This window comes from Lithobates pipiens, unplaced genomic scaffold, assembly GCF_037356315.1.
Source record: "Lithobates pipiens isolate NorthernLeopardFrog02 unplaced genomic scaffold, aLitPip1_a1.2 Scaffold_16, whole genome shotgun sequence".
NCBI lineage: Eukaryota > Metazoa > Chordata > Amphibia > Anura > Ranidae > Lithobates > Lithobates pipiens.
The window spans coordinates 376,727,261-376,743,224 of record NW_027507748.1 but is presented as its reverse complement, the minus strand read 5'-3'; the positions used below and the strand labels follow the sequence as shown (position 1 = coordinate 376,743,224).

The following is a 15,964-nucleotide window of genomic DNA, read 5'->3' as shown; positions in this document are numbered from 1 at the left end:
TACACTACACTGACCACTATACTGTCCACTACACTATACTGACCACTATAATGTCTACTACACTACACAGACAACTATATTGTCCACTATACTGTCCACTACACTATGCTGTCCACTACACTGACCACTATACTGTCCACTATACTGACTACACTGAGAAATACACCGTCCACTACACTACACTGACCACTATACCGTCCACTACGCTATACTGACCACTACACTACACTGAGAACTACAATACACTGACCACTATACTGTCCACTACACTATACTGTCCACTACACTGACCAATATACTATACTGACCACTACACTGACCACTGTACTGACCACTACACTACAATGACCACCATACTACACTACACTGACTACTATACTACACTACACTGACCACCATACTACACTACACTGACCACTATACTACACTACACTGACCACTATACTACACTACACTGACCACCATACCACACTATACTGACCACCAAACTACAATACACTTACCACTATACTACACTACACTGAGCACTATACCACACTACACTGACCACCATACCACACTACACTGACCACTATACTACACTACACTGACTGACCACCATACTACATAACTACACTACCCTCTCTCTCTCTCTCTCTCTCTCTCTCTCTCTCTCTCTCTCTCTGTCTCTCTCTCTCCCCCTCCCCCCCAGCCAGTAACATGACTCTCACGAGGGAGTCTCACTCTCACTCACCTTCTTGTCTGACTCTGGCTGGCCTGCATCAGTCCGGAGGATAGGAGAGACACTGGCGGCTCACTTTGCTTCTCTTCACCGCACTCTAGTTCAGGGTCCAGCGCACTGTGATTGGGCATATGGGGGGTCATTTGCGGAGGCGGGATATCAGGAGCGATCGCAGGCAGGCCAGCCCTATGCCTCACATGACCCCCATATGCCCAATCACAGGGCGCCAGACACTGAACATGGTGGCCGGAGCATGGGGGAAACAGGAATTTAAAATTAGGTGGAGGCAGCCAGTGACACATACTGGCACCCTCTAAATCTCACGCCCAGGGCCACGGCACACCTTGCACCCCCCACGCTACGCCACTGGCGCTGGATGTATATAAGATGTAGAGGGGTTACAATGTTGGAGGTTGAGGCCCTGTCAGGCTTGATGGGGATAAGGTGCTTTGGGGTGGGGGAGGCTGAGCTCCACCTGCTCCAAAGCATGCCCCATGTTGAGGGCATGTGGCCTGGTATGGTTTCCGGAGGTTGGGCGGGGGAGCTCGCTCATCCCCTCCCTTTCCTAACCAGCTAGGCTGCATGCTCAAATAAGAGTCTGGTAGAGACTTTGGGAGGGGGGCCCAACACCATTTGTTCCCTTTTTTTTTTTTTTTATTGTCGGCAATTCTTTTTTTTTTTACATTCAGAGGGCAACCCTGCTGACAGCTGATGACTTATCAGTTGTTAAGGAGTGGCCAACTTCCCAGCCTACTCAAACAGTTATTCACAGTTTGTTAAAGAGAAAAAAAAACGCAAAATGTATAAAAACTGCATGCAAAAATGCATCAAAAACACAGGTTTAAAAATGCAAAATGCACTGCATAACGTGATGGAAGAACGCATGAACCAAAGCCGCATAGATGTGAACCGAGCCTAAGGGTGTTCAGGGTAGCTTTACTATTATAGAGGCTATCATGTTATAAAACACCCACATGTAACAACAAGTAAGAAAAGTTCTTTACTTGGTGGTTCAAGAATATCTTTTTTTTTTTATTATTATTATTCTTCTATGTGAGCACCCCAAGTGTTTCTAACTGTCAAAAATATTTATTTAGCTGTTTGCTGTGGCTGGCAATTCATGTTGTTTTTGACAATAAATATCCCCCTAGATTACACAGATCTCTAATGTCGCGTACACATGACCGGACTTTTCAATGGACTAGGTCCGACGGTCTTCTTGACAGACTTTCGGCGGAGTTCCGACTTTCCGAATGAACAGACTTGGCCACACACAATCACACCAAAGGCCGACGGATTTGAACGTGATGACGTACGACCGGACTAGAATAAGGAAGTTCATAGCCAGTAGCCAATAGCTGCCCTAGCGTTAGTTTTTGTCCGTCGGACTAGCATACACACGAGCGGATTTCTCGGTAGGAACTGGGTTTGGCGGAGTTCCAGCGAAAAAAATTTGAAATATGTTACATTTCTAAAGTCCGTCAGATTTTTGGACAGCAAAGGTCCGACGGAGCCCACACACGATTGAATTGTCCGACGGATTCGTTCCGTCGGACCTTTGCTGTCGAAAAGTCCGGTCGCGTGTACGTGAAATTAGACTGCATTCAATATAGCGTTTTAGGAATGTGTGCATGTTTTCTGCAGGTTGTTGCACTACGCTCATAGGGCAGCCCATTCTTTTTAATTGGCTGCATTGAGGGTGACAAACTTGGCTCCTTTTTGTGTTTCATGCATTTTTTATCTGTGCATTTTTTTGCCTTCATTGTGCGTGTTTTTTACATGAAAAATGCATATCTTTTTTGCCATGGTTGGGGTGCCATTAACAACTTATGGCACTGCAAGTGTGACTTGCAGCTGCAGTGGAATGCTATAGTGTGAATGAGTTTTAGCTATCGACAAGAACAAATATGCCAATCTAACCTTTTTTTTTCCCAATAAGAGACACTGGTACACTCCGGAGCCTTTTATGTGACATTATATATATTTGATCTGAACCCTTCTACAAAAAAAACTGGCCACTTGCATTAACTGTAGACACACATATGTGAAATATATGCATGTATTATTTCCATAAATACTAATATTTATCATTGCAGAGTTTCCAGTAATTTATAATGGCTTCAGGAATACCTTGAATTTTTCCAAGGAGACAGTGGAAGCATTAATGGAGGTAACAACATATTTTGAAGAGCCATCTAACCAAACCTCCAATGACATCTCAATTGAAAAATGCAAGATGTTTGTGGGTTCCTTTGAACTGTTAAATGAAACCTATTTACCGCAGTATGGGGACATATCAAGTCGTGAATTTCAGGCAACTGCTCAGCGTATAAACACTTTGGTAGGTTTGAACTTTTCACTAATGTGTAATTTGGTGGACTAACATGAACAACAGATATACCAATGCATATATATTTAAATGGCCAGTCGCCACCAACGTAATATTATAGGTGAAGGCTGAGGCAGACCCAGGTTTCTAAAGCTGGCCATACATCTATAGATTATTTGCAGATTTTTTTATGGTTAGATGGAAAAAGTGCAACAGATTTCTCCATGTTTGCTAAACTGTGTGGATGGAGGAATCTCCCACTTTTTCCATCTAACCATAGAAAATCTGCAAATAATCTATAGGTGTATGGCCAGCTTTATGTTTTTGATTCTCCAACAATGAGATTTCCCTGCCTTAATTAGTGACTCTACTCTTATCCACCTGGGGGATTGGGTGTTCCTGCCCACCATTGCATGCTCCAGATTTCTCTGTTGCATGCTCCAGAATATGGAATAAATATACATTCCAACAGGGAGCATGGGATTGTTTTTTAATGGCCTTCCCTCAAACGAAATATCTACAATCCAAATGTCTTTTGTTTGGTTATGTGGCATCCCAGGGTCTTCCCCCTTCTTGTCAGTGATTGGCGGGCCTGAATGAAGCAGAGAATAATGCTCACATAGTGACATCAGTCCTGTTTATTGAAGCAATATGAGCCAATTCCAGCGCAATAGTCTTTTCTAAAAAAAAATCCAAAATGGCTTCTTCAGCAAGTATTTAAGTGTGTACAAAATAACTAAATGAAATAATAATAATCATAATTAATAAAACATATATGCAATAATCAGTTTCTATAACATAACAGGTTCACGTCACATACCAAGGCTCCCTCAGGTTACACCTAGATGGAATTATGGGCTAGAAATGGAGAGGAGGAACATCCCAAATGAAACAGGGGGTGCACGGACCATTCAAGGGTCCTAACATGGGACCTCAATCCCCCCACACCCCACACCCCCCCCCCCCCCCCACACACACACACACACCCATGCTTTGGGTCAATTATAGAAGGGGCACAATGACACAGGGCAAGACTGAATCTCAAACATACTCAAACCAAATTGTTTGTTTTAGAACTGCAAAGTACATGGTGATTCCATATTTATTTTCTCTGCTTGATCTTCAAAAACAGTTGCAACTGACTACAGTTTTCTTTCTTTTTTTCTTTTTTTTTAACTATTTCTTAAAGCCAGAAGGTGGGAAAGTTAAATGAAAATAGTTTTAGAGGCATGTCTATGATTCGTTTTTTTATACACAATTAAACATTTGAATGAACATTTTCCAAGAGTGGTGATTCCAATACTTTTTTGTCAGGGGTTGTATATTACCAAAGAGAGTATCTATATACTCACTAAAATCAAATAAGTAATAAGAGTGCCTGGAAAGATGAAACATCCCAATTTGTATGTGGTCAAATCATCCACTGAAGCTGAAATCCGGAACTGGATCTATTAATCATATGAAAAACAGAGGAAAAAAAGGAGTGGAAGATCTTATCACGCGTACACACGACCGGACTTTTCTATGGACTAGGTCCTGCGGTCTTCCCGACGGACTTTCGGCGGAGGTCCAACGGGCTTTCTGAACGAACGGACTTGGCTAGGCCACACACGACCGGACTAAGTCCGTTCGGAAGTCCGGTCATTTTGAACGTGATGACGTATACGGGACTAAACAAGGAAGTTCAATAGCCAGTAGCCAATAGCTGCCCTTACATCGTATTTGGTCCGTCAGACTAGCACACAGACGAACGGTTTTCACGATTTTTAGTCCGTCGGACTTGAGTCCATCGGATAGATTTGAAACATGTTTCATTTCTAGGTCCATCAGACTTTTGGGGAAAAAAGTCCGCTGGAGCCCATACACGATCGAATTGTCCGACGGATTCCGGTCTGCCGGACCAAGTCTGCCAGAAAGTCCGATCGTGTGTAGGCAGCATTAGGCAAAAATATGTATACAGTACAGCATCAATTTGTTAGATAGTGGGCAAAAAAATCTCTATTCATATAGCATCCACCTATTAAATAGTGGTCAAATGTCTCTTTGTACATATTATATAGCATGTCAAATAAAAAAGGGTTACTCAGGTCAGTTATTAGCCACTGTGGGTCAGCAGGAGGTGGCTCACAGCTGAATATTCGTGACCGTCCTAGCTTCTAATTCTTACCTAGTAAATTCATAAAACATAGGATGTATTTCACTTACATAATCTTTACAATGCTTGTGGAAATAAAGCTTATCATGTGATACAGAACAGGTGCACTTCTGATATATAAGCTAGCAGTGATTACAAAGCGCTGCATTGTAGTGAACATAATGGTAGGAGAACTAACCTGTTTGTAAGTACATAATGAAAAGAACAGAGCATTATAAAATAAATCTGAGACAAGAACATTGGGTGAAAACATTCCCTTCTGAAAAGGCAAACCAGGCATATCTCCTCACCACCATCCTCTTTTTGTATAAAGTTTTTTTTATAAACCACTAATGTCACATCAACTCCCCTCCGTCTGGCTTTTCAGCTCCCTCACCGTGTACATACACCACAGACCTCTTTTTATATATACATAATTTTTCTCCAACCCTATTTTATTTTTAATGAATATACAATATATTTGTGCAAAGTATAAACTTAATGTGATCTTGCATTCTATTTGCCCCTTCAGGGCAAAGTAACAAGTTTGTCTTAAAGTGGTAGTAACCCTTTACATATACCCAGTGAAGAGACTGGCCTCAGGTGATACACAGAGATGAAACAAATCATCTTACATAAGTTGTAACTGCTTATCTGCAGCCCTCTCTTCTCTACATCAAAACGCTGAATTATAAAGCTTTTCTGAGAGTTCAGAAAAAAAGGGGACTGAGAGGTAAAGTTACACTCTGCAGAGCTCAGTAAGGAGAGTTCTGAGAGCTGATTGGAGGGGAGGGAAGGGACCCCCCTTCACACAACTCACAGGAACAGCGCTGAGATCAGAGATGTCTCCCCTGCCACCATTTTTCTCTTGGTATCAGGAAAACTTGTCAGAAGCTATTCATGCTGATAGCAGAGGAATGAAGCAGCATTGTTCATATTTGATATCCGAGGTTTACAATTACTTTAAAGCAGAGATGGTAAGAAGCAAATATTTGTCTTCCTCTTGCTCTGAAGCACAAGTATGGAGGCATACGTAACCTTTTCCCTTGTTTTCTCACAACACAGCACTTAGTGGTGGATTGCCCATTTACCAGGCCTGAGTGCCCATTCACACCTGCGTATTTTGTTGCACAATTACCAAAGTGCAACACTGCTTAGGATGAAGAATCTTATTATTCTCAATTGACCCTTTCACACCTGACCATTGTGTTGCCTGTTGCATGAAGCACAGAAATGTACATGAGCTTCTATGAGGCAGAATTGCGCTTAGGCCCCACTTAACCCTTTTCCCTGGCACTGATGTATGCCATATGTTGTCACTAATGGGGGGGGGGGGTTTACACACTCCTGGCTGCTACAGCTGGCGGTTGGCTGTACAGCCACCCAATCTCTTCCACACACTCTGGCAACAGTTGGCTTCCCTCTGCACAGGCCCCCCTGCCATGTTTCCCAGGCTCTGCATTTCCATCGATGGACCTGGGACAAGCATGGTGGGTGCTGCTAGGTATAGGGGAGGGGGATAGGCAAACAAACATTTACTAATCTCCCCTTTCTACCAAGAACCTTCGAATTAGAAGCTTTTTTTGTGTGTTTGTATGTGCAACTTGTAGTACAGAAGCAGAATCATGAGTTTTTCACCTCGTTAACGTTGAAATAATGTCACTTGTAAATGTAAACACACATTTTTCAAGCATATATCAATAAATGCGTACGGTGTTGCAATTGGAGGTAATATTCTGTTTTATTTGCACACACTAAAGCCGCGTACACATGGGCGGACTGTATGGCCAACTTAGTCCGTCAGACAGTCCGACGGACAGTCCGTCATACTTTCGAATGAACGGACTTGACCACACACACCACTTTTTGAGCGGACTAATACGGCGTACTAAGTCCGCCATACTATCCGCCCTACTTTTGAAATGAACGGACTCGCCCACACACGTGGAGGAAAGTCCGCTCATTTCGAGCGCGTCTCCAGGTAGGCGGAAGGAGACATCGCTGACCCCGCCGCCTGGTATGGGGCGGTGTCACATGGCTTTATGTCACATGGGTTGGTGTCACATGGTGACCCCGCCCCCTTAAGATGTCATAGTCCCCATGTGACATCAACCCATGTGACCAACCCATGTGACATAAAGCCATGTGACACCGCCCCTTGTCCCTATATAAGTGGCCGCGCAGCGCGGCCCTGGCATTGTGGCCGGAGAGATCGTCGAGGCAACATCTCCTGGAGGAGAAGAAGAAGAAGAAGAAGAAGAAGAAGAACGGAAGGCGGCGGCGGCGGCGGCGGCGGCGACAGAAGACCGGGCCACCGCCTGTAAAAGAGCTATAAGAAGGCGCGGTGGCCCGGCAGAAGAACCGAAGAGGGGGACAAGACCCCCGAAGTCGGGAGAAGAGGCCGGCGGCGAGGAAAAAAGCCGGACTCCTCCGCTAGCAAAAGAGCTACAAGAAGATAGCGGAGGAGTCCGGCGAGAAGACCCCCGAAGACGGAAGACCCCCGGAGCTGTGCAATAAAGTATTTTATCTCATGTGTTGTGTTTTTTTTGGTACTTTTATTTTACAGGTGAATGGGTAGGGGTACATTGTACCCCATACTCATTCACATAGGGTGGGGGGCCGGTATCCGGGGGCCCCCTTATTAAAGGGGGCTCCCGAATTCCGATAAGCCCCCCGCCCGCAGACCCCGACAACAAACGGCCAGGGTTGTCGGGAAGAGGCCCTTGTCCTCATCAACATGGGGACAAGGTGCTTTGGGGTGGGGGGGCCGCGCGGCCCCCCTTCCCCAAGGCACCCCCCCATGTTGAGGGCACGCGGCCTGGTACGGCTCAGGAGGGGGGGGCGCTCGCTCACCCCCCTTTCCTGGCCGGCCAGGTAGCGTGCTCGGACAAGGGTCTGTTGTGGACTTGGGGGGGACCCCCACGCCGTTTTTTTTCGGCGTTGGGGTTCCCCTTTAAGTCCATACCAGGCGGCGGGGCCAGCGACGTCTCCTTCGAGCGGGCCCCGCCTACCTGGATACCCGCTCGAAATGAGCGGACTTTTCTCCGGGCGGGAAAAGTCCGCTCATTTCAAAAGTACGGCGGACTGGCATACACACGGGCGGATTGTCCGCCGAAATGCGAGTACGACGGACAGTATTTTGAACATTCCGAAATACTTAGTCCGCCGCTGTTGCATGAAGCTCAGAAAAGCACATTAGCCTTTTTGGGGCATAATCGTGCAATTTTGGTCCCATAGTCTTTGAGCATTTTTTTTTTTTTTTTTTTTACTGATAGATCATTTCTAATGCCGCGTACACACGGGCAGACTGTATGGCCTACTTAGTCCGCCGAAACACATTTCAGCGGACAGTCCGCTCGTGTGTGGGCTTCAGCGGACTGTCCGCTGAAATGTGTTTCGGCGGACTAAGTAGGCCATACAGTCCGCCCGTGTGTACGCGGCATTAGAAATGATCTATCAGTAAAAAAAAAAAAAAAAAAAAATGCTCAAAGACTATGGGACCAAAATTGCACGATTATGCCCCAAAAAGGCTAATGTGCTTTTCTGAGCTTCATGCAACAGGTGACACAATTTCCCATGTGTGAATGTGCCCTATGGGATTCTTCGTTTTGAGCTTTGTCACATTTTGAGAATAGCACTACAAGACACACAGCCACGAATGAGAACAAAATAAATGATTTCAGTTTATTCTTATTTTATCCAATCTATAAACCATATACAATATAGTATGCAGCATTTTACAAACAAAATTTTGACAACAGTGTGAGCAATTGACATTCGTTTCCTTTTTCGGTTGTAAGCTGTAACGAGCAGGACCCTATGATTCCGCTTATATTGAATTGTATTGTAACTGTACTGTCTGCCAGGGCCATAGGCTCCTAACAAATTGCAAAAAATAATAATAATAAAAAGATAATACTGTAAAAAAAATTAAAATAAAACTGTAAACAAAAATAACAAAATAAAATAATAAAAGCGAAAAACTACTGACATCAATCTCATTCCTACTGACACTGTCTACTGCTCTACTGCATGTGTGTTTGAGCTTTGGTGTGCACACCCTAAGGCAATAGGCTGTGCATACCAATGACCAGGGCCGTCTTTAAGGCAGGGCAAAAGGGGCAGCCACCCTGGGCCCCATCATTGTTGTGAGGTCCAAAGCAGCTGCCTCATACTTGCCAACTATCACAATTTAAATTCCCTTGTCCTTTAAAGTTTTAGTCCCGTGCTGTGTCCCGAAATCTCAATGTAAAGTTTTGTTACTAATGCTGCCAAGCGCTGCCCTATTGTCATGTACAGATGACTCACCTGCAGACCCTGTGTTTACATGTGAATAAACGGCATTGATATGTAAATAGTGGCAGCATTAATATGTAAATAGCTGTGGAACGCTGCATTGATATGTAAATAGAGGTGGCATTCATATGTATATTATGCTCCCTGAGGTCATATCCACCATCACTTGTCCTGAATGCTGCCCACTGGGGAGGTAAAGGGGCATGCTTGAAAGTCCTGCCTGCAACTGTGGTCATTTAAGCCTAACATCAGCCTGTTTTGCAAAGGTACGCAAATTGGAGACGGAACCCTTTTTCAAAAATATGGTGCCACAGCACTGTGAATTTTAGTGGATGTGAATACACACATCTCAGCAGATGCAAGAGGGTGTCATTGACAATGAACAGCACTGCTGTGTATCTGCTAAAGGGCATCATGTTTCTGTGGTGTCAGGAAAGTGATTCTGCATGCGTTCCCAACACAAAGAAATGTGAATTCAGGCTAAATATCCTAGTTACATTGGTGGTCAGTGTAAATCTTCTCATTACATTGGAGCTTGGTGTAAAATTATTTTATTCACACCAGTGGCCAGTGTGAAGGCCCCCCTTACATTGGTGGTCTATATACATTTTTTATTACATTGGTGATCAGTGTACATTTCCCTTTACATTGGTGGTAAGTGCAGATTTGCCCTTACACTGGTGGTCAGTGTAAATTCCCCTTTACTACTGTAGAAGTTTCACCTTACATTGGTGGTCAGTACAAATCTCCTCAACAATGGTTATCAGTGTAAATTCCCCCTTACATGGAGGTCATTGTATATTCCCCTTTACATTGGTGGTTGGTGTAAATGCTCCTATTACATGGGTGTTAGTGTAGAAATCCCTCTTTATATTGGTGGGTGGCGTAAAATCCCCAGTTGCATCGTGGTCAGTGCAAATTCCCACTCACATTGGTGGTCACTGTAAATCCTTCCTCACATTGGTGGTCAGTGTAGAATCCCCCAATATATACTTGCAAAAGATTTCCAGCTTTGCTCTACATGATTCAGAATGTGCTACAGTGTATTGCCTCCTAACTAATCCTATCCCCCCACCACTGCCACTGATCCCATCAACCCCTAGAATTTCAACTGATCACACACAGCCCCCCTCTACCGGCATTGCCACTATTCCCAGGAGTCCTAGGATCCCTAGGAGTTTTCTGTCTACTGATGGGTCCCCTCACCTCCCCAGTCCATGGTGTGCAGGCAGTGAGGAAATTATGTGCTGTATCCTTTAGCAACCAGTAATAGTAATGATGTGCACTAACCTCTTGTGACCAATCATTGAGTGGTAAGGATGTGCAGTAACATCTAGCAACCAATTAATGAGTGATAAGCATGTCCAGTAACTGCTAGAAACCAATCAGTGAGCAGTATTGATGTACAGTAAGCTCTACAAACCAATCAACAAGCAGAAGTCATGTGCTGTAACCTCTAGCAAATAATCAATAAGCCATAATATGTGCTATAACCTCTAACAGACAGACAGTGAGCAGTAATGATACACTTTAACCTCTGGCAACCAATCTCAATCACTGCCTGATTTGATTTTGAGTCTAGCTGCTATTTATTGTATGTCTCAGAGCAGGTAGAGAGCGAAATTACAAGGAGGGGGGCCAAGAAAATGTTTGCCCAGGGTCCAATCAATGTTAAAGATTGTCCTGCTGTCTGCCATTATGTTATAAAGTGCTGTGAAAACTGCTGGCGCTATATAAATCCTGTATAATAATAATACTTTGTTTCAATGCATGGGCATAAATCCATCAGTCAACTAGCAGCCTTGGTGGTACTCAACAATCTTTATACTATATCTATGTGAAGTAAATGTTAATTATTTGCAGTTTCACTGAATTTCTATTTAATTTCTTTCAGCTGAACAAAACGTTTATTAACAGTCCACTATACTCAAGCTACAGAAGAGCATCTCTCTTTTCACTAAGGTAAAGTTTATCATTTTTTGCAAAAGAACGTATTTACCAGCCTTTCTAGCTACTTCCCTAGAGGAACCCTTAAATAAAATTTTCTGTGTCAGGCAACCCCTAATAAAATGAATAAATCTGGGATCAGTGGGAAAAATGCCCTGAACATTGGTGGTCAGTGGGAAGAATGCTACCCTTACAGATGGCTCAAAAGATCACTGCTGTCATGCCTCTGGTTCTGCCAAATGGAATTGGACCTCAAACCATGAAGGCATCATCAGATGGGAGGTCAATCAGCCACAACTCAAAGAACCCCTAGCAACCTCTGGAAGAACCCAAGGTTCCACAAAACCCTGATTGAGAATGGCTGGGATATACCATTTGATGCCCTGGGTTCTTGATCCATGAATGTCACCACAAGGGTCTGCTATGGATATTTAGAATACCAAAGCTACATGAGTAAAGTGACTGTTTTTTATTGTAGAGATAATGGGAAATGTCATGATTTATGTTTCAGATCTGGTCCGACCATTGCCTATTTCCAGTTGCTGTTTTGCAACAAAAGCAATACATGGAGTGGAATCAAAGCTGATGCAGTGGCTAATATCTTGCAAAGTTACAATATAAGCCAGCAGTATGGCAATATATCAATAAATGTGTACAGTGTTGCAGTTGGAGGTAATATTCCATTTTGTTTTGTTTTTTTGTTTTTTTATGCAGGCTTAGAACCAATCTATTAGTAAAAGAGGAATATACTCAATATTTTTGGAGGAATGCCAAAAAGTAAAATGTAAAATATGGCCGCCTACAGCAGCACATAAGAATTTGTCTTTAACCCCTTAGCACTAGCCCTTTAAGGAGTTCTAGATTCCGGGAGAGTTTGTGATCATCGTGATTGGCTCACATGATTGGCAAACTCATGATCGCAAGTAGAGATCAAGAGCTTTCTGTTAGTTACTAGTAACTGTGCTGGGAGCACGCATGATGCAAGTTAAGGCCCGCCTAGAGAGGCCACAAATGTGCATGCGGCCGGTGCCAAGGAGTTAATATGGCAACAGAAAACGCTTTGTCTATCAATTGTTTCAGTTTGTATGTGACTGCTGGTCTTTACAATGATTTATGCTATAGATTGACAGATTCACTAAACTAGAGAATTATCAGCTGGTTATGCACTAGTAGATTTCCAAACAAATGTTTGTACCAACATTTGTACAAAAATACAAAAATTCTCATCAGTACGTTGAATGACTTGATAAATGTTATTTGAAAATACTTTTGAAAAAAAAATGTTTTTAACCACTTCAGTACAGGGCATTTTCGCCTCCTTCCTGCCCAGGCCAATTTTCAGTTTTCAGTGCTGTTGCAATTGGAATGACAATTGCGCAGTCATGCAACACTGTGCCCAGATTAAATTTTTATAATTTTTTCCCCTACAAATAGAGCTTTCTTTTGGTGGTATTTGATCACCTCTGCGGTTTTTATTTCTTGCGCTATAAACAAAAGAAGAGTGACAAGTTTGAAAAAAAACAATATTGTTTAGTTTTTGCTATAATAAATATACCAATTTAAAAAAAAAAAAAAAAAACATTTTCCTCAGTTTAGGCAGATATCTATTCTTCTACATATTTTTGGTAAAAAAATTGCAATAAGTGTATATTTGGTAAAGGTAGGTATTCCTGCGCCAACTCAAAGAAGACTAACTAGCGTACTGCTGCACACACTGAAGGAAATATCTGAACCCAAAAGAATAAAAAGATAAGGAGATAGTGGTGCGCTGTACAGAAAAGACTCGAATCAGATCACACTAGAGAGAATGTGATAGCCAGTGGCAATAGCCCCACTGCTAATAAGCAGAGGTATCAGGTGGTAAAATTACGCAGGTAAATATTCAAAATTAATACAAGAGATTCAGGGATGGCATGGCATAACTGATGTGCAATAAAGTGCTTATTTGAAAAAAAAACAGCATAAAAAAACACATAGGTAAAAAATTTACGTTTCAATGCACGTAGTGTGTGCCAAAGTAAAACGTAAGTGTAGCAGTGAGTATTAATGGTGGTAAACCCACGTGCTAGAAGGAAATAAAGTGCTGGTATCCTAACGTGAAATCACAGATATGCGGAACACAATACAATCAATAAAAACAAAAAATATATAGGTAGTTAAAGTCCATAAATATTTCCTTCCATGTAAATCCTAAAGTGCACAGTGTGTTTGAATCCAAAAAATAATAAAGTGCTAGTGCTTGTAAATAAAATTCAATATAAAGTGCTGCGGGTGATTGATATTCTGTGCGATCCTTTGTGGTAATTGTATGGGTGTCCTCTTACCTTACTGCTGTAAGGTAACAGCATAGACTTGTGTATCTTTGTGGTCCTTGGTGACCGTCCCCTTTAAGGATCCTAATATGGCAGTCCAGGTCCTTGCTGGCGTTCCTATCCTGCCTATTCTCAGCATTTATGTGTCGCCTTTAAGGGCAGTTTTAGGGTGTCCAGGTTGGAGGTTCTCACCAGTATACCATATATGTGGGGATTTAAAGAGAGGAGGAATGCCACATAGTGTAGTATTTTAACAGCATTTATTGAATTAAAAAATATAAAGACAGGTACTCACAAAAACAAAGACTGATCGGTGTTCCTCTGTACTGGGACACACACAGATCAACTTCCCTGCTCTGTATTACCGACAATCGTGGGTGCCCTAGCCCTGCAGACGTAATTTATTTGATTATGGGTGGGGAAGGAAGTGGTTAACATTTGATTTTGGGCAATGTTAAGAAATTTGTTTATTTCTGCTTCTGCTTCAAATTTGCTTGTCTCTGCAGTCAAAAATGAACATTGATTTGACCCCGTTAACAATTAGAAAATCAAACAATGGGTAGCCCTGTGGGCATCACCCAACTCAACAAAAGCTGGCTTCAAAATCAAAGCTGGGTGGAAAATTATTGGTTGAACAGTGACTGCATCCTTTTATATGTATCATCCAGTCTGATGCAGCCACTATTAAGACAGCTGCAGCTGCTGTGGCTGTCTAAATACACTAGCCACCAGAGGAGATTCTCCCATTCACACTGTTTAGGGTGGATAGGGGAATCAATTGATTTCTCTCATTCAGGGCTAAACAAGAACAACTTTAATATGGCTAGCCTAATAATCCAACAGTTCTTGCAGAGAATACATGAAAAACAGGAATTGCACTGCAAACATATTTGGAATAAAATATTTAAAAACCATAATATGGCAACTGACCTTTTGGCTGAATACTGCAACACTGTTGTGATTGCCAACCGGTTGAAGGTCGGTGTAGGTGGCAAAAATCCTTTGTAGTAAAACTAGTTAGGAAGCAATACACTGTGGCAAACCTGGGACAGTTGGCAAGTCTGCATACACGCATACACAGATTTTTACCTCTTATGCCGCGTACACACGACCGGACTTTTTGACGGACTAGGTCCGACAGACTTTCGACTGAGTTCTGACAGAGTTCTGACGGACTTTCCGAATGAACGGACTTGGCCACACACAATCACACCAAAGTCCGACGGATTCGAACGTGATGATGTATGACCGGACTAGAATAAGGAAGTTCATAGCCAGTAGCCAATAGCTGCCCTCGCGTCGGTTTTTGTCCATCGGACTAGCATACACACGAGCGGATTTCTCGGTAGGAACTGGGTCCGGCGGAGTTCCGGCGGAAAAATTTTAAACATGTTCCATTTCTAAAGTCTGTCGGATTTTTGCAAATCAAAAGTCCGCTGCAGCTCCCACACGATCGAATGGTCTGCCGGAATTGTTCCGTCGGACCTTTGATGTTGAAAAGTCCGGTCGTGTGTACGCGGCATTAGTTTCAGTATTTTTGTCATTCAGTGGCCTGGAAAGAAGAAAGGAGGGTAGAGAAAAGTCTGAAGTTGATTCTTAATTTTCAGGGGAGGTTACAAGCACACCCTCTATGTATTACTCAGATTTCATTTAAATAAATTGACAACTATTACATTAAAATGAATGTAAAGTCTGTTAAAACATTCCTAGAAAAAAAATAAGTAAAAGTACTCTGTAGCAGACAAGTACCGTAAGTACTGTTAAAGTTAAATGAAAAAACAAAAATTTTATATATAGCAGGTCCAAACCTTAAAGTGGTTAACCCAATCATTTAACTCTATAGAATCCTGTGTGTACTAATACTGTGTGATCCTGTCGCTGTGATTTATAAAAAAAAATGCAGTATTTACCGTATTTCAGAGTGCCGTTCAGCGCTAATGTCACTGGCCGGCTCTCTGCTCTCCACGTCTAACAGCTGCAGCAGGCGGGGCCCAGATTCCCACACTGACATCAGTCAGGAGGGGAGGAGGAGAGAGAGCGCTGTTTGGTCGGTCACGTGAAATATGGTATCCAGTATCTTTTCCTCATGATCACCAATAACTCCAATGGCAAGATTTTAGAGGTGGAGAAAGAAAAAGGACAGGCTTCACATAGTGTAAAATTGTTTTAGATTTATTGTAAAAGCATCCAATGTCCATTTCTATACATCAAAACTCCAAACGTAA

General features: G+C 42.7%; 1 protein-coding gene across 3 annotated transcripts in view; it reads left to right on the top strand.

Annotated features, from left to right (window-relative positions):
* The window catches only part of LOC143982987 (transmembrane protease serine 11D-like), a 191,177-nt gene that overhangs the window by 143,574 nt on the left and 31,639 nt on the right, over positions 1-15,964 (top strand). For all 3 annotated transcript variants that reach the window (XM_077482179.1, XM_077482180.1, XM_077482178.1), the window contains exons 4-6: positions 2,818-3,062; positions 11,375-11,442; positions 11,939-12,099. In XM_077482179.1, the coding sequence (XP_077338305.1) occupies positions 2,818-3,062; positions 11,375-11,442; positions 11,939-12,099 (474 nt within the window). The remainder of the gene's footprint in view (positions 1-2,817; positions 3,063-11,374; positions 11,443-11,938; positions 12,100-15,964) is intronic.